This window comes from Chiroxiphia lanceolata, chromosome 1, assembly GCF_009829145.1.
Source record: "Chiroxiphia lanceolata isolate bChiLan1 chromosome 1, bChiLan1.pri, whole genome shotgun sequence".
Classification (NCBI taxonomy): Eukaryota; Metazoa; Chordata; class Aves; order Passeriformes; family Pipridae; genus Chiroxiphia; species Chiroxiphia lanceolata.
Genome location: NC_045637.1, coordinates 90,370,783 through 90,393,874, shown reverse-complemented (window position 1 = coordinate 90,393,874; position 23,092 = coordinate 90,370,783). Strand labels below are relative to the sequence as shown.

At 40.4% G+C, this 23,092-nt stretch overlaps 1 protein-coding gene across 14 annotated transcripts in view; it reads right to left on the bottom strand.

Annotated features, from left to right (window-relative positions):
• HIVEP1 (HIVEP zinc finger 1) overlaps positions 1 to 23,092 on the bottom strand; it is a 137,303-nt gene that overhangs the window by 79,056 nt on the left and 35,155 nt on the right. For 6 of the 14 annotated variants that reach the window (XM_032681441.1, XM_032681405.1, XM_032681413.1 and 3 more), the window contains exons 1-2: positions 15,861 to 16,281; positions 6,449 to 6,532 (exon numbers count right to left, since the gene is read on the bottom strand). The exons of 4 other annotated variants lie outside the window; for them this stretch is intronic. In XM_032681441.1, coding sequence (XP_032537332.1) covers positions 6,449 to 6,532; positions 15,861 to 15,900 — 124 coding nt within the window. In that variant the 5' untranslated portion in view covers positions 15,901 to 16,281. Of the gene's footprint in view, positions 1 to 6,448; positions 6,533 to 15,860; positions 16,603 to 19,827; positions 22,030 to 23,092 lie in introns of those variants that run through there. 4 more of the 14 variants (XM_032681348.1, XM_032681337.1, XM_032681422.1 and 1 more) reach the window with 4 other exon arrangements.

The following is a 23,092-nucleotide window of genomic DNA, read 5'->3' as shown; positions in this document are numbered from 1 at the left end:
GTAAATAAAGAATAGGAAGCAAATATAGCAGTATGCAGATAGTTAAGTGTATTATTAATATGCTATAAAGCATTTTGAAAAATGAAGCAAAAATTGTATAGAGTATCTCACATTCACTTCATCCCACAAGAAGTACAGTTCCTATTGCTATGGAAGAGCAAACTCATGAATTCTTGAAAAAAAAAAACCAGCAAGTAAAAACTAAGCCAGTCCAATACCTAGTCCCCTTCCTCTCTTTTTCTAGGCTCAGCGGTGAAATCTTCTTTTTGTACTTGCAAGCTTAGGAAGATAATTAACGAGCTGTTTCTTATACACCTACAAAATGATGGCACTCTGCAATCTGAACATCACCCAGGTGTTTTTTCCTTTTTTATTTAGAATTCGTGCTCAATTTTGTGCTGTCTGATGGAAGATGAGGGGGTGGTGAGGAACATGTTTATGTATAATGTTCTGAAACCACTTTTTGGGGTTGTTTTTAATAGGTTTGTTCGGACATTTTCTTGGTAGCATTTAAATTAATGACTTAAGAAACAGCCAAAAATTTCCCAAACTATTCAGATTTTAAAGGGCATTTCCACCCTCCGTATATACTCTGTTTATTTCAGTTTTAAATGTCTTACCTATTTACTGAAGTATTTTTCTCTTTTTTTTCAACAGCTCAGCTAAAATAAATTTCTGCTTGAACTTTCCAAATTTCCTGCCCAAGCAAGGGTAACTGAGGTAAAAATTGTGTGTGGTTAATAAGAAGAAAAATAACATTGGAATCCTCACATGCACAAAGAAGGGAAGGAGGAGAGAGAACAAGGTCAACTAGATGACCTCTCTTGCTCTTTGATTTCTCTTCTTTGAGGAGGTTCATGGTGACTAGCAAACCACTGAGCCTCTCTGACCTAGGCACCTGGAGTTGTGTTGAAGGAAAAGGTTTGGCCAACTTCTCAGTAATGCTTGTAAGAGCCCCACTAAACGCCAGGAACATTTCAACCAAACCAACAAATCAGTGATTGCCTGACAAGGAACAAGTGTGGCTTCCCTAAGACTTACCCTTCTCCACTTTTATCTTCTATTCACTTTGCTCATTTTTACAGACCATCACACAACACTGCTGGAATGACGGGATTTTCCAGCACAGAAAAGCCAGGAGCAAGGCTGGGCTTGGTGCTCCTCAACTTCTCTCCAGTTTCCTCTCTCACTAACCCCTTCTACGCCAAGAATCACATCAGCAAGACTATCCTCATCCCATCTCCTGCCACCAGATTCACCTGGTGCTGGTATTTAAGGCTGTGAGTGTTGGGCATCCACCAAATGCACATATCTGTTATTCCCCATGTGAACTGCAGTAGGTCAAAGTCTTCTGAAGGCTCCAACCCGGGGGAGACCTCAGGGTGTGCACAGAGCTCAGAGACCATTTTTCTCTCTTTCTTTGTGGTTCTTAAAAGTAGAGGCAAATAGTTTGCTTTGTGTGGAAAAGGATGAAGGAAAAGGAAAGGAGACAGGAGAACAAAGGCAGAATAAAAGATAGTGCACGGGAAAAAAAAGAAGAAAATTATGAAGTACAATACAAGGCCAATAAACAGTGTCTACACTGTAGACATGATGCACTTAAATGATTTGCTTCTTTTGATTCCTCTTTCCTCGGAAAGTGATAGATCAGTTCATACTTTGAGGAATCTACTTAGGAGAAATCACAGCAAGTAGGAAAACACTAAACACATGATTTTCTATTTATTTTCCCTTTTAACAAAACGTTGGACAATATTTTATCAGTGACTAAATTTAGTTAAAATAAATACTCTTACAGCAGATGACCTGATGCTTTCATATCTTTGACAGTCTTTCTGTAGAGCTTCTCATCTTCTGTAGCTACAATTCATAATTACAAACTAAATAATCTCCGGTTAATTCTGATACAAGATTAACGAATGTCGTATAGATTGTCACGTTGGTTTCATGCTGTAGAATAAATTTTAAGCATATAATACTTTCAAAGAAAAAAACCTAAAGAATAAAAACAATCAGTCACATCCAAAAGTCAACAACACACCCTACACCTCCAACATTCACGTGAAGTTTATAGTTTAGGTGTTTAAATATCTTAGTTTTCATTTAACCAATTTAGTAATTACTTCCAGCCATATTAAACTATGACAGTTTTATTTCTAAGAACTTCCAGAAATCAAATTTTGTTCAAATTGAATACTTAATCAGTATTCATTAACAACTCAAGATAGGATTCAGTAACAGAATCTGACCTTAATTACCAATTATATACTGGATAAAATTTACGCTTTTGCACTCGTAGTACACGATCTTGAAAATTTTAGTGGCTGCACACTCATGTGCTACAGCAAACAAAAGATTTGGAAATTGTTACTCCAAATTTAGCACAAAAGCAGGGACAAACCCAGAGGTGCTCATGAAAAAACCCTTGAAAAATTGAGATTGAAATCTGGAAAAACAGATACTGATTTAAAATTATTATCAGGATATAGTTCTGAGCATGCAAATAGTTTAATTTCCTAGCTTAATTCCCAGTTGAACTACAGTTTATCATATGGCACCTTAGGAGTTGCCTCCTCATAAGACAGCTGGAGCAACGAAACCCAACCAGCACATTAACAGCCTAAATTGTGGACTACGGAAAAGTGTTTGTACCTGGAATGCTATTACAAGAATGCTAAGGCAAAAAGCCATAATCAAAGCACTGAAATACAGAAAGAAGGAAATAGGTCAAATCCCCGTATCTGTTTAAACTACTAATAACATTGAATTTATGACAGTTTGGTTTATGGCACTGAGGAGGTGACCTGCAGGTCTTGATGACTCTCTGAGAACAACCACATAGCACACAAGGTTTATTCCTGAGCACTTTGCTGATTTATTTTTTTAATTCCTTGTGGGACACGACAGTATTTGCAGATAAAATATTGAGCTGCTTCAGGGAAAGTGTAGACAAATTATACAACTAGTTCAGATATAGAAAAAGTTCAAAGAGCAATACAAATACCTAGGAGCCTGTAGATGATTCCCAATGAGGAGAGTCTAAAAGTTTACAGCAGTTTAATTTACAGAGAGGTGAGGAATATTTGACATAATCAGGGTATATTAAACAATAAATGTAATAGGGAGGGTCAAACAGCATTATTGGGAAAAAAAGATCAAACTGGAACTTCATAACACGTACTTCAAATATCATGTTGTAAGTTTTAGGAGCTGAACGTCTCACCAATTTTGTGTTACCAATTTACGTCAGCTCTCTTTTCCTCCCCACTTTCAGTCAGATATTTAAAATACATGTGTTTAAGATTTAGCTTTCCTACTGCAAATGAATTAATTGATCTATTCTGTTTTGAGAAACATTTTTAAACACAATGAGACAGGAGCTCTTGAGTTTTTGTCATGAAGCACTGAAGCTGCGTACTGGGGAATCTCACACACACTTTACTAAGAAGAACATATCCTGATAAGGGCAAACAGATAATGTCCTGGAGGGAGATCAGATGTGATTTTCAGAATACCACCCAGCTGCTAATTGCACTGCTTTAAAGGTTAAAAAAACCCCACAAACCACCTTAGTCCACAGATGGTTCTTGCAAAATTGCCCACTGAACCACTTGTTATTCTCCCTTGAAAACACTTTGCAGGGGCAACTTCAAGACAGGATCCTGATGAATCACTCTGAGTTTGTTTTAAAGAAATAAGGAAAGAGTTAAAAATAATTCTGGTTGCTTTAGAAACTGACATCCTTTGTTTTGCTTGAGATGAAATACCATTACATGCATGCAATACCCTTTAAACTTGCCTCTGTTCCAACAATAACTAAAGCTATTCTAAGAAACTTACCACCCAAAAGGAGATCACCACAGAATTACAGTAAGTTTGCCGCTGCGAAGCTGGAGTTTATTTGCAATATTACCAAAAATGCTCAGCCAAGCCTAGCTCAGAGTGACCTGACTGTAACTTTCAAAACATGATGGTGACTCGCTACTCACCGACTCCATCAAAACCACAGCAGTCAAACAGCAAAAGGGCCTTTGCTATTTTCAACACCAGCTTGCAGCTAACCGTATTTTCAGCAAATGTGGTACTCAACCCAAACAACTAAGATGACATTTCTAACACAAGAAAATTAAAATACTGCTAAAATTTATTGGTTAAGCTAACGCCATGTGGTTTTATCATGCATTTTAGCTTTCCTGTTGCATTTCACCCAAGTCGCAACCTTTTAGAGTGCCTAACTCACATTCTCTTGTTTGCTGATACAGGCACTTCAGTTCTAGTCAGAAGCACGCCTGACCCTGACCACCGACCCTTCAGTATTTCTTTTAAACAACACCAACTTTTAAACTTGTAAGCTGTTTGAAGTTGGCACCACTTTATTTAAAATCATCTCAATTTAATTCAAGCACAGAAAGGAATTTTTGTTTTGCAATTTTTTAGCTTCCACAAACCCGTTCCCAAGCCTGTCCATGCTAAGTCATCTTCCGCACTCTCCCCTCCACCTGCCCTAACTCCCAACAGCTATGCTAATGGCCTACAAGAAAACAAACCTCCTGTTTTGACATCTGTCCCTGCCGAAATGAACCTCAAAGGACCACTTTGAACCAAGCCAGCAAAAAGTTTTCAAGTAATATATTGAAACATACTGATGTTACAGTAATAGGCACCTATATACAGTGTATGATGCTACATGTGACAATATATGTGACCTGACTCTTAACTCTTGTGATCTGAGTCTATCTTAACATTTTGGAGATTGTTTTGACTCAAACTAAAATTAAAAACATTGATAGGAAAAACGAAACTCAATAGTTTGCAAACTAAGCTGCCATCTCTCCCTCTACATATGCGTATGAATGTACACATCCTTAAGGATGCATAATTAACTGTAAGAAAACAGTTCTCAGAAACCAGAAAGCTAAAGTATTTATATCAAAAGCTGAATCTTTCTCACTCTATCTGCACAAATAAACCCACTGAAGTTGCCAGCTTTGTCAAAGTGAGCAAGATTAGGTTCTAAACATAAATCAATTTAAGCAGTCAAAAACCTACAAGAAGTACTAAAGTGGCTTTCAAATTCCTTGCAGATTTTTACAAATTAAAAGTCATTGACTTACTCTGTGGAAACAAATCTCGTTTTTCCTAATGCAAATACCATTGCTATCACATTTCTATTAGGGACATTTAAAATCTGAATAAAATTATGGTATTTCTAGATAATATTGCAAGGGTGGTGTAGGGATGGGGAGCGGGTGGTGGTGAAAGGGGGTACTGATCTTACAGTGCAATATTGTTTAAAATCCCAGGTATCCATCCCCACTGGTCAGTCAGATCTGCCTTGTTCTGATTTGGTTTAATTTTGCTGGGGTTATTTGGGTTGGTTTTTTTAGTTGGTTTTCTTTTGCTTCCAAATTTTGCTATTTATTTATAGCTTTAAAAGTCAGTAAAGTGACTTGATTTGCAAGAAGCACTACAATCAGACAGATCTAAGATAAAAATAAAACTCATTATCTATAAGGTTGCTCTCAAAAGTCAACTATCACACTGGCATCACAAGAAATTAATTCATCAGTATATTTTTGACAAGCGCAGTTTTTTTCTCTGAAAGGTCATTTTTCTAAATTAAGCAAAGTATTAAATATCTTTGCTGTTCTGTCACACATCTCAAACTTAACTCATGAAATGTTTTCACAGTAAAATCCAATTACATTTGAAATAAACATATGAAATAAAGTTTCACATGCATTTAGATTTGACATTTGTACTGTAAGCAATGTAAGCAAACAGTAAGACCTGTTTGTACATTTTATAAACTATATTAATCGAAAATGTGCTTATTTAGTAAGTACAGTATTAGTCTAGTTTTGCTCAGAAAGTGTCCTTCTTTTAGAACTCCCCTAAATGCACACTGTTAAGTATGAGAGGTAGATCTGGACATCACTGTCCACTGTTTAGGATTTGGAATCATAGAACAGTTTGGGTTGGAAAGGACCTTCAAAGGTCATCTAGTCCAATCCCCTGCAAAGAGCAGGGACATCTTCAACCAGATCAGCTTGCTCAGAGCCCTGTTCAACCTGACCTTGGCTGTTCCCTGGGATGGGGCATCTACCACCTCTCTGGGTAACCTTTTCCAGTGTCTCACCACCCTCACAGTAAAGAATTTCTTCTTTATATCTAATTTACACCCACTCTCTTTCAGTTTAAAGGCATTATCCTCTGTGCTGTCGCTACATGCCCTTGTAAAAAGTCCCTCACAATCTGCATGGACTAGGAAACCCAGACCGATATCCTACACACCATGCTCTGCCGCATGCTGCCTCTACCTCCCTCCACATTTGTTTCTGACTCCTATCCTGCCTCCAGAAGGTACTTTGCTGGGCTGTTTCAACCAGCAGTGGCGAAGCCTTGTGAAAAACTACTCACCTCTCCCACGTTAGAAAAGGAAACTTACCCGCAACACCAACAAGAAAAAGCAGCTCCACAGGATAAAAACCAGGGATCCTCTGGTGCCAAGCAGCCATGCCAAAGATAACTTCTCTTTGTGAATAAATACAGTGCAAAGGACAAAGGTTCTTCCCCGCTTTTGCACCTACTGGAGTTCCTCTGAGATGAGGAAGATTTTCTGCAGCGCCTGCCTTCCTGGCAGGCGAGGGTTACAGGAGTGTCTTCACTTATGTAAGTGCGTTTCTTGAGTACACAATTACCCAACACACCCAAGGCACTCCAAGGTTTTTTTTTTTTAAAGAAAAATCAGTTCCTTTCCAGCTGGAACATATTTGTTTATTCAGACTTAAGTCTGGAAGTGAAGCCACAGAAGCACTCTGAATGTGGTGCACCAAGACCTTCAGTTTCCAAATAAAGGAGACACTAATTTCTTGTCAGTGCAACTCTCTCCCTATATACTGGAACGTAGGCTGATATCCAGACTTGCAAGAGACCTCGACATTCACAAGAACCTCCTCCATTGTCACCTGTGCACCTTTTTCCTCCTACAGAAGGTCATCAAGTATCTGCTGAACATTCCTCCCAAAGCCACAGCAGACAGCTACCTACGCCAGCAAGCCCAACCACCATTTTGCAGCAGCATGCAATATGTGACTGTGTTCTTCCTAAATTAAACACTTCAACTCGTTTTGCAAGAGAAAGACAGCAGCAAAGCACAGGATATGAACAGTCAAGAGAGTATTTGCCCATGAAAAGGCAAAGAGACTTTGTGTGGGGAGATAACTGGGATTGCTTACCTGCAGTGACATCTAGGAAATCTAACCCTGCATTTGAAAGGCCACCAGTGAAACCAAATACAGGTCTGTCAGGCAGCACATGCACAGACCGCAGGAGCCTTATTATAAGGATTTGATATTATAAGGATTTGTACCTGCCAGTTTCCTTAAAATACTTTCTCCCTCCTGAACAAGTCTTCAGCTAAAGGACATTCAAAACCGTGGAAAGCTTCCCTTTGGGAACACATTCTGTGTAGGTACCAGTCACATCCATCATCAGTAGGTCTGTGCCAGGTAGAGTGCAACAGAGATCTCTGATCATGTGTAAGCAGGAATAAGTCTTTTAACTGGCAACCTTGGTAGCTAAAAGCATGAAGGAATCCAAATCACTTTGATGCTGATGCAGGATTTTAGTCACATAGGTAGGTTTTTAATCATGCAGGTCTGAAGGAGACAAGGAGAAATCACTGGTATTCATACCACTGTCTGCCAGTGAAGGATTAGGACTCCATATAATGAGCAGTGTGCTAGACACATATAAAAGGGAGAAAAAAAACAGTTAGTCCCCTTCTCCCGAGAAGTTTAACTTATATATACACTCTTAAAAAATACTGATTCTATTTCACAAGCATTACAGGTTCTGAATACTGATTCTATTTCACAAGCATTACAGGTTCCCAAAATCCATACCTCTGCTCAAGGTCCTAAACATCCTGACAAAGTCACTGTGTCTGTTCAGGTATCATTCATTCTTTCACCCAAAACACCATTTTTGATCATTTAATACAAAGCAACTTCACAGGAGGAACTTCACAGCTATACCGGGTTTGGAGGTACTGTAAAATTTCCTTGATTTGTCGCTACGTTACACCTGAACACAGTTAAGAGGTCTGGAATAATGCACTGTCATGCCAGGAGAAAGGAAGATAACTGACCTGCAGCCTGCTCTTCATGTCCTTCCCCAGCCACCCGGGGCTTTGGAAGGGTGGGTGGGTAAGCCAACCTCTCTAGGTGGCCCTTGGGGCTGGTGATACTCTGGCAGCTGCACATCACCACTAGGACTGCTGCAGAGATGGAGGCAGAGAGGGGCATTCCCACCACTGGCCACCACCTCAGCTGCAGATACCTCCAAGATACCGACATCAAGCTGAAAGGATGTTGACAAATATTTGCCCTTGTCATTATTTCAAGTGGAAGGAAAAGGTCAAGCTGTCTGAGGGAAATTAAACATTTTAATAGGAACAAGGACAAATAAGAAGTTGCCAGGATATAAAACGCAACTTCTGTAAAACTGTTTGCATTTTGATTTATGCAACCAACAAAGATACAGTGAAAATAACCATGCTACACTCTGCTTGAATGCCGTTGACATAAGATCTATGGGAGAGAAAATAAAAAGTAAATAACCAATCAGCCCGTTGTTACACTGCTGATTGCTGAAGATACACAGCGGGAAATGATACACCCCATCTCACACAATTCAACAAGACTTAGCCAGAGCAACCCAAACTTTTATTTGTAATATTTCAATTCTAGGTCAGATTTGAGATGGCTGGCCATATTAATGTACAAATTTTTGCTCTATACTACATCTAATTTATATTTAAGAAGTAAAACTTGAAAACAAACAGTGCAACAGTAAAGCTTCCTCAAGGCATAATGCCAAGGAAAACCTGAAGGCTTCAGTAAACTGCACTAGCAAACACATTTTGGAAATATCTTGTACAGGCCAGTAAAAATCTCTGCACTGTATTATCAGAGGGGCTTTAAGTATTATACTGCAAATCCTGTGTAACAAGAAGCAGATCAAGCATATCAATCCATATGCTCTCCTGTAAAATTCCCCCTATAAAACCCAGGTTTTAAGAAAACAGGTTGACATTAAATGTCAACTGGAGATTAAAACGCATTATATGGCACATTATCCTCACATTTATCTCCAAAACAAGTAATACATATCCATGAAATCAGGGCAAAACAATCTGAAACACATCACAATTGGGGAACGCACTGTTAAGGTACACGGAGACTTCCTTAACACCAGTCAATAATGAGATTCTCATTAGGACATTCCAGTGTTTTGAAATTCTAAATGCAATGGCCATTTCTCCCATTCTAATACTACCTAAGGACACAGCTATCATTATTTGGCTGCAGTAGTTTGACTAATTTTCTATAGCTTGGAGTGGCCTACATTGGGCTGACACATATCTTCCCCAGAAAAATTGTAGGCTCCCTTGCAGATGACAAGAAGATGTTGTCAGAGGGAACATGTTGAAAAAAACTTTTCTGCCAGAAATCCAGCAAATTTTACATTATAAAATATTTTCTAGAATGGTCAGTTTCATATTTTCTTAAAAAATAAAATAAAATTAAAAAAAAAACAACAAAAAAATTTATCCAAATCTTTCTTTCAAGTTTATTACTAATTTAAATTAGAAGCCATGCAGAACTTGAAAAGCCAAATTCAATACATTTGCAGAAGACACTAAGTTGGGGGGGAGTGTCAATCAGCTGGAAGGCAGGAGGGCTCTGCAGAGGGACCTGGACAGGCCGGAGAGTTGGGCTGATTCCAGCGGGATGAGGTTCAACAAGGCCAAGTGCCGGGTCCTGCACTTTGGCCACAACAATCCCCTGCAGCGTTACAGACTGGGGACAGAGTGGCTGGAGAGCAGCCAGACAGAGAAGGATCTGGGAGTTTGGATTGACAGGAAGCTGCTCATGAGCCAGCAGTGTGCCCAGGTGGCCAAGAAAGCCAGTGGTATCCTGGCCTGGATCAGGAACAGTGTGGCCAGCAGGTCCAAGGAAGTGATTCTTCCCCTGTACTCAGCACTGGTGAGGCCACACCTCAAGTACTGTGTCCAGTTCTGGGCCCCTCAGTTCAGGAAGGATATTGAGGCCCTGGAGCAGGTCCAGAGGAGGGCAACTAGGCTGGTGAAGGGACTCAAGCACAAGTCCTATGAGAAGAGGCTGAGGGAGCTGGGGCTGTTCAGCCTGGAGAAGAGGAGGCTCAGGGGAGACCTCATCACTCTCTACAAATCCCTGAAAGGAGGTTGTAGCCAGGTGGGGGTTGGTCTCTTTTCCCAGGCAACCATCAGCAAGACAAGAGGGCATGGTCTCAAGTTGTGCCAGGGGAGGTTTAGGTTAGGTATGAAAAGAATTTCTTTATAGAGAGGGTGATCAGCCATTGGAATGGGCTGCCCAGGGAAGTAGTGGATTCTCCGTCCCCGGAGATTTTTAAAAAGAGACTGGATGTGGCACTTAGTGCCATGGCCTAGTAACCACAGCGGTAGTGGATCAAGGGTTGGACTTGATGATCTCAGAGGTCCCTTCCAACCCAGCTGATTCTATGATTCTATGATTCTAATATAAAGTCTTTAAAATTTATAACAATGAAACTCGGATTTAATGCACATTTTAATTTCAGAAAAATTACAGGAATGTGACAAGTTTTGAGTTTTCTGATATTTTAGTTTTTGTTGTTTTTTCCCATTAAATACAAGTTATAAAGGAAAATACTTCTAAAAATAACGTCAACAATGACCTATGAATCTAATTTCAATGAGCTTTAGTTGCAGATGTTTGAGTAGAGTGCAAATCTGAAGGTCATCTGACATACCCACAAGGAATGGTTTGGCACACCTTTTTGAAGTGTGGATTTAATATCTATTGCTTGTTCCAATCTATGAACAAAATTTACTACCTCATTATAGGGATTCATTCTGAAAATACTCCTGTTTTAAGTAATTTCAATAGGGATATGTTTTGCTTTTTGCACTAACAACACTGTAGCCATTGTAAAGCTACAAACAATTACGGATCTCAAAATGCTTGTCTTTTTCTTTTCCATGTGTCCCCTACAATGGTAGGCAGGCACAGCTGAATATCTCACAGGGAATAAATTAGGTCCAGCTGATATGCCTTCCCCAACCCCATGTTTCAAACTCAGGTGAGTATTTGACTGCCCCACCAAAACACTTCCAACAGAGGACATTGGATAAAGAGACCAAGCTCTGAACTTAAACACCTTAAGAGCAGTGAAAAGCACTCAGACCATGCTCAGGCTGACTATAAAGCTCCAAAGGACTTTAAGAGAACCAGAATTTCATCTTTCAATTTTCTTAGGAAACCAAAACTTCCTGGCACAACCCCACAACATCCACCTATCCGTGGGAACTCCCTTGTTATGACTTCCAATCCCCTGTGGCAAGCACCTCTGCAAACCAGCCAAATCTCACACAAAGGTTCACTTCTCTGTCACACCTGTGGAATCCCAGGGCGTAGATGAAAGTGAGGACTGACTGCCTTGGAAAGCATTCAGGCACAGAGCAATAAAAAAAGCAGGCAGCAAGACGCCTACCAGCAGCATAAAATTCCCTCTCCTATGGCAAGCAGGAAAAGGGAAGGGGATTCTTGCTTTTGACCACATGGCTCATTGATGGGGAGGCAGAGAATATGTGGGATGATGATGAAGAGCTGAGGGTGAAACATCACAGGGAATTACCACAGGGAAGTCTGGTCTAGGGGTTAAGGAACTTGTCATGGGATATGTGAGTTTGGTACTGGCGCCCACTACAATCTTTCTTTGTGCCTTATAGCTCCAGACCACAAAACATTTCCATGCTCCAAGGACGGAACGTGACAAGAAGATGATGCCAGAGGGAAAAATATCTTCGATTGGAAAGATAATTATATTTCTAAGGAACACAGTGGCTGCATACATGAAGTCTTACAGTAATACATAGATATCTTATTGTCAACTACTTACACACAACATACTCTAGAATTAGCCTCTTAGATGCCCCCCTGAGCATATCTTCTCATTTATTGGTGCCTGTACCAATGACACACAAAAATTTAAAGGCAGCTTGATTTGCTGCTATTTCATAGAATCATACGATGGTCTGGGTTGGAAGAGACTTTAAAGATCATTTAGTTCCAACCCCCCTGCCATGGGCTGGGACAACTTTCACTAGACCAGGGTGTTCAAAGTCCCATCGAACCTGGTCTTGAACACTTCCAGGGATGGGGCATCCACAGCTTCTCTGGGCAACCTGTGTCAGTGTCTCATTACATATGGCTATTGCAGCCACGGGTGGCCATAAACCTCTCTTGCCCTTACACATTCTGACAGGTAGTACTAAATAGTGAGACTGAAGACTTCAAAAACAGCCAGTAAGTCAAAGCACCCAAACACAGTTCTCTTAAACCAGCCCAATTTTCAGCAAGGGGCTTTCTGAAAATCAGACCTTATGGGATTCTCTCAGAGTGGGCCCACACAAAGCTACGGCTAAAACCCTTCTCCAAAAACACAACTGACTTCTGTATGCATCTCTGAAATACAATGTAAATCAATTATTGTATGGCCAATGCAAAATTAGTTAGAAAGTAGCCTCTTCTTCCAACTTGTAGCAATTAATTTTAAAACCAAGAATCTTCATAATATAGTTGAAAATTTTCTAATTACATTGGTGATGAGTTTTAACTAATTAATTTTCCTACAGAAACTGAAGGTAGAACTCCTGCCAATTAAAACAGCATTCATCTAATTCAACTTCCAGCTGCTCCCAACAATCACACTCATAACTCCTAGGTGAGGTAATACCCGTTTCAATCTTTTAGAAAATGATCTTTAAAGATAAAACTTATTATTAAGTAATAAACCCACGATGATAAAGACATATAATAAAGCACGGATGTTCAACCAGAATAAAATCTTCCTGTGCTCAGCATGAACTGGTTTATGACCACATACTTTATAGCATACAAAACCCAAACAGAAAAGACTGAAACAGTATGGTACACCTGTACAGTGTCTCAAATGGACACTTAGACCACATCAAGAGAAACCCATGTGAGTCTTTGAGACCATCTCCACCTCCCACCTGACATTTCACCTCTGGCTGGGCCAGCAGAATGATCTTTGATAAGATCCAAAAGTCTTATCTCTGCTCCTTCATCTCCCTGTACTACCCACTTTCTAGATGAAAGGCAACCTGGGGACGGTTTAGCATCACTTTTGGTAAAATACTCTACAAGAACTTGCACTGTTAGACTTATTATCACAAAAAGACTTCCAAATATATTAATGGAAAGTTTTGTGGTTGGGTGTTCTTCTGGAGTCTCCCTCTAAATAAACTTCATGGTTGAGTTATAGGCACCTTCTCAATGTCTTTTCACAATACAAACAGGACTGGATGAAGCAACATTAATAGCTGATACTCCAGTACGTACCGTGTCCTGTCATCTATCAACTCCAGGGCCATCAGCACTGCTGGGGTTTATAATCAAATCATAGTACATAACAGACAAGGAGCAAAAATTCTTCTTAATTTAAAATGTCATTAATTCCATTATAATTGTATTGACTGTAGTAAAGGTCTGCCACTTTTAAATGGTGCCTAAACACGTAATTCCCTGTGACAAGCATACATATACCAAAATAAAGATACAGAAGTAAACTGACACTAGTTCCATGTCAGGGAAGTGAAAATATCTGAAAGGTATTTCTACACAACATCAATTAAGATGACTCATAAATCCAGGGAACTTCAGGAAGGCTCCAGAAGTGAAGCAGATGACATGGCATGTTTCACTTCCTTCAAGGAGGAAACATTTACTGAAACCCTACACTGTCAAAGGTAGCTGCGAAAACGGCAATTAATGCTTTCAGCTGCATATGCCCAGCCAAAATAATTTTAAGGTCAAGCTTCATCCATCTTCATTTGTTTATAATTTTGCCAAGGTAACTGTGATTAATTTATCAAGTTTCATGCTGAACTACTTTGGGGTCAGGGGAGATGGGAGGAAAAGAAAGGCTAATGCCAAGTCATGTGACTCCCTTAGAAGCCTAAATAAATAACTGCTGGTGATGCAGAACAATACCGCATTTTAAAATAAACAAGAGACAAATCCCTGTAGCTGAAACAACCAAAACATAAGTTACTTCATCTCTTGGAAAGGAGCTGTCAATATGAACAATCACATGCAAAACCAGCTGAATTATACAAAAAAAACCCCTCACTGTACTCTTTACTTCTAGAAATACAGTAGAAGCAATATTTCCAGTTCCTGAAAAGAACAGCTGTAAGTTAGTCCAAGGATGTCTAAAAATAAGCAAAGTTCTCATATCCAAAGACTTCCAGTTCTCTGAGCAAACAACAATTGCTCATACCCAAAGACAACATTGACAATTCTGCAGGCTGCTTCAACAGGTACCAGGCCTGCTTTGCTAAATAAACACTCCAACAACAAAAGTATCTAGCAAATTCCCCATGGGAAGTTTCAAAACCAGAAGCCACCAGAAATGGCTGCAGGCATATCTGCCGCCCTCTAGGCACCCCTGCCTCCCAGCCAAGGGACTCAGGCACTCAGAAACTGGTTCTCAGCTCCTTCCTGCACCACCTGGAGTGAGCTGAACTGCTGTATAACCTTGCTGCAATAAACCCCAGCTCCTGGCTCCCCGTGCTGCCCCTGCACTCCCACGGTTCAGTACAACTGTACTGTTCACCTTCATGTGATGCCAGCTCTGACTTCTGCATTTTTAGAATATCAGCGTGCCTGCACATAGCAGGTAAGCTTTGCTAACTAAAGCAACAATCCCCTTCTCAAATGTCTTCATACTTGGCTTCTGGGAAACTGTTTTGGTAATGAATTTGTTGGGTTCTAAGTACAACTGGGAAATAAAGATCTCGTCACAGCTGTAAAACCCACTGGTAAAGCTACACTACAGCTTTGCCTATGTATATAGCAGTGTCCTCAATTCAATGCTTTAAAGTTCTCATAGTCCATTTCTGTCTTTTTCATACAAGTAATATTTGCAAAACATTATTATAGCCTTGAAGTTAATAACTATTTTAGAGCAATTCTAGTACAATCAAAAGCTGTTACTGGCTGTTTATGTAACAGTGAATTAACCCCCACCAATACCTTTCAGGAATTCATAACCATAGTGCACAAAATGTACTTTGCAAGAGCTTGTTAATATGGTAAGTGTAAAAGCCGTCTCGATTCAGAAGACTGGCTTTCAAAGCAAACATGCTTAACCTGCAGTTTCAGTCATGGAAGAAATTACTCAATTAATTGCAGGCAACAAAAACAACAGGGTTATAACTAATGTACAGTAAATGCTCTGTGGGTGTAATGCAAGCTCATTTCCCAGTAGTGTACTCTCTTACATCCTAACACATTTCTTATCCCACTGCTGTAAAACTGTTTAGGAATGTTAAATTCACTTAAGATTTTTTTTTTCCCCACACACATCTGTTTTCTGGCAATGGATATTATTATTAACCCAGGCAGAGTTCTTCTCTTAAGAAACATGTTTACAACACAGTAATTTGCAGCCCAGTATTTTTCATACTCTCTTCTAGACCAGACATCATCTTTTCCAAACTTAAAATCGAATATCAGAATTTATAAAGTTTTTGCCTGCACTAATGACATCCTTGCAGTGACAAGTGAACACAGTGACAGGGCTCAGTAAATTTTCATCTGCTTCCAGGAATTCCAGCAGGCAAAGAGTAGCAAGAAGATCAAAAGCACAAGAAGACCCCACCAGTGTTGACTGCTCCCGTTCTGTCGCTAAGGAAGAGACAGTGTAAAACACTAATAATAATTAAAGATAATGGAAAGAAAACTTACCCAAGCAGACAGTGATGTCTTCTTCTGTCATTCCTTCCATTCATGTAAAAGACATCTGTCAATTATTTGATCTAGGCTCGATATCAGCATAGGGCTGATATTTGGACTCACTGCTTAGAGATTCTCAGGATGTGTTTATTGTGCACAGCTTACAATTAAAACACGGACAACTGACCGTGATAATAAAATATGCAGATGAAGATAAAAAGAATCCCCTTCTAGCACCTGCCAGGCAGTTCTCGGCAGGCACTAGGAATGTTCATAAACACGGATGCCTCGCATTTCCATTGAGGCCAATTCCTCAAACCCACTTCCCTCAAGCCTTGCGATATTTTCCTCATCCTAGCCCCCATGCGAACGCATCTAATCCTCTTACCCCGAGAGCCACCCCCGACTCCCTCCCCAGCTTTATTTTATTTAAAACGATGCCTGCAACAGCGCGGGGCCGCCCGCCAGGTCACCCTCCCCCGGGACACCTGGGCGACCCTGACACATCACGTTAGGCGCAGCGGAGTGCCGGGTTAAGACGTAATCTCTCTCTCTCTCCCCCGGTTTACGGATCCCAGGAATCCTCCCCCGCTATCTCGCCATGGCAACGGCAGCCAGCGGGAAGGCGGCGGGGCCGCCGCTTACGCAAGAGGAGCGCGCCCGGCCCTGCCGGCGGGCTGGGCCCCCGCGGGACAGCCCGGAGCAGCCTGCGGGCCCCGGGCCTCCCCGCTGCTCTTCGGTTTTGGGGTTTTGTTTGCCTTGGGGTGTGTAGTTTAGTTGGTTTGAGGTTTTTTTCCCCCTTTTTTTTTTTTTCGTTTTTCCTTCCCCTCTCCTTTTTTCCTTTCTTTTTTTTCCCTTTGCCTTTTTTTCTCTCCTTTCCCTCCCCACCTATTTTACCTTTTTCTCTTTTCCTTTGATAATTTTTCTTTTCTCCTTTTTACTCCTTACCCCCTTTACCCCCTTTTTTCAATTTTGTCTTTTTTTTTTTTAAACTTTTTTCTTTTTTTCATTTTTTTTTCCATTTTTGTTTCTTTCCTTTTCCCCCTTTTTTTCATTTTGTTTTCCTTTATTCTTGTTTCCCTTTCTCTTTTTTCCTTTGTACTCCTATTTTCTCCTTTTTTCTTCCCCCTTTTTCTCCCCAATTTTCTACTATTTTATTTCATTTTCTTTCCCCCTCTTTTTTCTTGTTTCTCCCATTTTTATTCTTCCCCCCCCTTTTTTTTCCTTCCTTTTTTTCCCCTTCCCCCCGTTTTTATGGGATTGGTTTGTTAGTTTTTTCTTCTTTTCTTTTTTTTTTTTTTGCATTTCCGACAGCTAACCAAGGACCAGCTGATGCAGATTTAACCCGCTCCAATCCCATCTCCCACCATGGAAAACGGACCACAGCAAAGCCTTTGGAGAACACACAATTCTCATTCCTACTTCTCCGGGAACGGGCGCAGCAGAAAAAGGTTGCGTATTAAGTTCTTCAAATTAATAACCCTGGGAAGGGCAGAGAGCCGGCAGATGAAAGGCAAAGTGCAGACTTTGATCGGGCAATCGGAGCCATGGGGGCAGGCTCCCCAGCTCATGTGGAGCACCCCTGAAGGTCAGCCTGGGCTGATCAGGTTGCAGCAAGAAAGCCATAGAAAGCAGGCCAAACGGAGGTGGAAAAATCTATACACCCCAATATCTGCCAAGAGATGAAAGAAAAGTTTGCCTCTGATGCTGGGATTTATGATAAAGGTAAATGAAGCCGTAATGTAACACTTGCCAAGATGCTTAGGTCTTCCTTCAGGAAAACACTTAAGCATGTGCTTAAACCCATTACTATTCAGGGCAGCCCATAAGCATTTGCTGAAGGTTAAGCACAATGTTCTTACAGGGAGCCCTTAAGTACTGTGCTGATTAAGGTGGGGGTTTTTTTCTTCTAAATCCGAGCCACTGTGAACCACAAAATGAATTGCCCTCATTATATTTTAATATCATCTCTGTCTTCTTTCAAATTAAACCAGAAAATGCAAACAGAAAGTAAAACTTATTTTACATTAAGAGGATAAAACTCAACATTACATTCTATCGTGTTTTGTTTAATTTTTTTTCTTTAAGATAACAGGCTGCACAACACCATGCATCCCTATGAATGAGCACCTTTAATGAGGAAGAAAGAGAGTACATGGAAAAGTGATTGCTTTGCTACTCCTAAACTCTTGAATTCCTTGATGTGCTGTTAGAAGCCAGAAAGGATCACACAGCAATGCATACATACATATATATACTTTATCCACTAATCTCTTTCGAAGCAAACTATAAAAAGGCTGTAAATGGTGAATACATTTCAGCTATTAAAGGTCGTGGATAAGACAGCTATTTATCAGTTCAAGTAAGGTCACTGTAACATCCACAGGCAGAGAGCTTTGCCTATTGCACAAATGACGCTGCCTGCCCTTAATGCCCCGAGAAACTTTTGACAAGCTAAGCATATGTAACAAGGTACAAACCTTACATATAGCCGCTACAGTTCATTAATGTTAAACAGGGAGGTATCATAGCTGAAAGGGGCTCAGTTTCTGTTTCACAGCACACCGCCTCTCCTCCGAGCTCTCCGCTGGTGATTTCTGACAAAGAAATTGTATCGCCTGTTGAGGGGGGGGGGGAGGGCTCGCTAACTAGTGAATCGGATGTTGTGGCTCTTCCTGAAAACCTTTCTCCTTGCTGTCATTTAGGAATATTCTGCCCCGCATACTAAACTATTGGTTCCTTAAGTTTCTTTATACACATATGAAAAAGAACCTTGGAAAATGTTTTTGCCGCTTTTAGACTTCCACTGTAGCTAAAAGCAGGGTCTTGGTTGAATTCTATAACATACAGTTTTGAAAGAAAACACTGTTACATAACTCTTCTTTTTCCCTTTCTGGGAGACAACCTTGGTAGGAGAGTTTGTGAGAAGCAGGCAAATCTCCTATTGCACGTCTGGAGACAGATGGCAAAGTACCAGGGCAGAAGGTTACATTAAGGTCAAGGTGTTTCCCATTCTTATTAGCTATATCCAAATGCTATGGGGCAGGCAGGACAACCTTTACTGCATTCATCTCCAAGAAACTTTACCTCTTCTCACTTGCAGTAATTTGCCCTGCTAAATCCTGAGCTAAAGGCAGTACCTTCTTGCTGGAAACCTTGTTGTTATAAACAGGTAAGGACAAAGAAATAAAAAGTTATCTCAGATGTCTGTCCCTGTATGACCAATCTACCTTTCAGAAACTAAAGGTCTCACCATGCTCGTATACCTTGGCATGGGAGTTGGACAAAAGAGATGAAGTTTGAAACCTTGATGCCACAACTGTTCTTACGTGCCTCACTCAGCTCTTCAAACAGGAAAGCAAACCCAAGAAGTAGTAGATCTTTGAGTAATTTAATCATTTAGGTTAGAAAATACCTCTAGGATCATTGAGTCCAACCACTAAGACAGTGCTACCACTGAACCATGTCCCCAACTGCCACATATACACGTCTTTTTAATACCTCCAGGGATGGAGACTCAACCACTTCCCTAGACTGCCTGTTGAAATGCTCAAGAACTCTTTCACTCTTTCATTAAAAAACAAACAAACAAACAAAAATCATCGTAGAAACAATTAAGAGAAGGCCAGAATCATGCTGCAAAACAACCAAAAAAACCCCGAAAGTGCATTCAGCTGCCCATGGATAGTAAAATTACCCATAAAAAGTGCCTCCTTGGGAGAATGCTATAGGACTTCTGTTTAATCACATGAACAAAACTGGAGAAAAATTAGGTGTTCGAAGTCTTTCCCACTGTTCTCACAGCTTAAATACCTGAGGACTAAATCAACAAAAGTACCATAAAGAAATTAGTAAGTAAACAGCTACAGTCTTCACTGCTGCACAGAGAAGCTCTTGAAACCAAAGAAAAAGAAAGATCAATGTGAATGATCCTAACTCCAAATCTGTAAAACAAACCTAGAAGAAAACATCTCCTTACGTGAGATCATAGCAGGGCCCAAATGGCTTCAGAACAAAGCATATGTGAACCACTCTCTTCTGTGAAGGCTCAAAATTGGATGCTCAAGTGAACTACCAGTGAGTTTTCCCACAGAAGCAGGGCCTTGAAGAGAGCATTTCTGCTGCCACCAGATTCCTTGCAATGACCTGGCAGCATGTGATTACCACGTGAGCTTCTCTCTCCTCCCCCCAAAATAAGCACAAAATGAAGGTTTCTAACTGTTTTCAGTCATTATGGTCTGGAGATCACTGCACTTGCATCTCCCTACTTTTACTTCCTTCTTGGAGGATTATTTTAACAGTCTATTAAGAAGTTAACTAGTAATGAAACAAAAATAGATAACAAACTGAAGATCTCCATTTTCTAAAGCTGAAATCCCAATCTCTTCCACTGGAGTGAAAGTCCAAGTGACGAAATAAACCTTGAACTTTGTTGCTTTACTCTTCATTTTTGGAAACGAAAGAGCACCTTGTCCCAGACACCACAGTTTAGCAACTTCATCTGTATACATGTCCTCATGCCAGATGTCAAAAAGAGGGAGCAGAAAGCTTTAGCTAGCCGGTATCCAAACAAGAGCGTTCGTTCCCCCCGATCAACGTCACTGACTGGAATCGCACTTGTAAGGGACGCACGCCAGTGCAGTTACTGTCACACCACCGTGACCCAATTCCAGGCAGGCAGCTGTGCTCCCAACCCAGTGGTCTCCAAAAGTGAGTCTCATGAGCAACAACCAGTCATCTAGATAAAAAATGAGGGGGAGAATAAAAAGGAGGAGCTATTTAACACCAACACATTCAGCAGAACTCAGCCTGCACTATCCTGTTAGGTCTCCCAGTGGCCTCCAGAAGCAAGTCAGCAGGAGAGATGACAGAACAGCTTTGAAATGGAACTCTCTGGCAGAGGAAAGGAGGGTCATAAGGGCCATAGCCTTCTCAACTCCCAATTCTCCAAAGGAATAATGGGTACATTGTACGTGTGTATTGGTTTTCCCTCTTAATCCAGCCATTTCAACTGTTCCTGAATGCTAAACTTCGTTTTATTGAAAAAATAAAAAGGATAATAAAATCTGAGTATTCCCAATATACAGCTGTTACAAGACATCATGGCAGATACAGGAAAAGAGAATTATTTAAGTACTTTTTCCATTTTTAGCCAAGGTAATTCCAAATAATGAACAGGGGGAGGGGAGTTCACTATGCTATCTAGTGTTTATCCTAAGTCAGATTGCAAGATATGTTAGAAAAACATAGCACTTTGGAACCACTTTAAATATGATTGAATAAAAAGTCCTACCTGAGTTTGAAACAATCTTAACTAGTCTTTCCAGTGGTTTTGTCCTGTTACACTATGATTTAAACTAGGTATAATGCAATTTTGAATCACATTCAAACAAGGTACCTCAACCAATTTAAACTATATTTAGACTGCAGTATTTTTTCTACTAAAGAAACCTAACTGAGGAACAACATGCTTGGAACATCTGTCGCAGTGATTGAAAGAAGTCTACAATAGGAATAGCAAACAGTTATTTTCTTTTCTGAGATGCTGTCAATCTGTTGAAGAAAAGTAGCAGTGAAGTAGATTGTTTCTAAGAGGTACCTCACTCTGGCCTGTCTTTTCCAAAACAAAGATGATTAAAATATCCCCTTGTTGCATAACCTTGTCTGCTTATTATTATCTGCTATCTCTGTATCAAGGGAAAAAACTCTTTGTCAAAGCTAGTAAGCATGTTACAGTGTTTTATGAAAAAAATAATTCATTTGCTTAAGTCTAAAAGCCTCCACCTAATGAAATTCAAATTTTAACATGTCTCAATTATTATTTACATTTAGATAATCAACCATATGACTCAGTGCAATCTCTAAGATACAGACCTCTAAGCAAGGCTGTCTGTCACACAGCGTGTTCTGAGGTGACGATCAGAGACGCAAGTATTTATGACACAACTTTGCAGTTACTTCTTGGAAGATGACAACAGAATGGCTGTTCACTCTCTGCTAATGCTGGTTCTCCAGGATGGATTTCTGTGTGGTGTTCCAAATCAAGGTTCTTCTCTACAACAAGTGCCTTGCCTGCCCAGACCACACAGAGGTGTCTTCCTCATGAAAGTGAAGAAGGAAGGAGTCTCTGGGCTCCCTCTGAGCCCTAAGTTAAAGGAAACAGAGATGTCAAACAGCAATGGAATGACTCATAGGATTCATTACAAGTTCTTGGTGTATCGTCACGGCTCCAACTGTGGGCAACTCGCAAACAGCACTCTTCTCACTGTCCTCAGGGTGCGGTTTCAATCACGTTGCCCAGTGGCAGCCACACACATCACTCTTCTGAACTAGGATCTATCGGGGCCCTTAAATCAGGCACACAGTACATGATCAAGAGTGGCCTGTTACTCCATATCACCCCATCTGACTGACAGCATCAGCACACAGCTAAGGCAGGCACATCTCTCTTAAGCTCTGATGGAATAAGCCTTGAGGCTCAGCTGGAAGAAGATAGTCTGGTAGGCTGCCAACATGAGGGCATGGATGCCTTTAATAACCAACAATAGCACTGCATGACACGAGGCAATGCAGCCTGGGATGGGCCAGAGGCGGCTGCGTTTACAGGGCCTGGGTGGTTCCCTTGTGCTCGGTGATAAACTGGGTTCAGGAGAGGCAACCATCACCATTACTGATGTTCTCAGACCAGCCTGGGGAAGAGCTTCTCATCAGGTCACAGCCCTACCATGGAGCTGCTGGATATCGCACTGGGGCTTTCAACCACAGCTGAGAACACCACTGGTTTTCTATCCAAAACAAGAAATTAATATGTGAAATGGTTTAGGAAATGTTGTCATAGAAATTAAGATGGGGACCTCAAAAAAGCAGAGAAGCAGTTTTTGAGCTGTGAATATGGATGTGAAAGCTTTCCGAGAAACTTTAGTATCAAATAGCTATGACAGAACCAAGTATCAGCACTCAAGAAGAAATTACTGAAAACTAGTGTAAGATGGGAGTGAAATGCCAAAGGCTTAAAGTTCTCTGCTGATTATTTGAAGAAAAAAACATCAAACAAGGACAGGGATACTTACATATTCAATGGAATAGTTTAAAATCCTATTTCCTTTTCATATGTAAATATTCATGTTAGCATACATTGTGTAAAAAAGATGCATAAGACATATATATATATATAAAATACAGACTTGAAAGCAGAATTTATTTCTCTGCATACTGTTTTCTTGTAGATACAGGACTCTCTACTT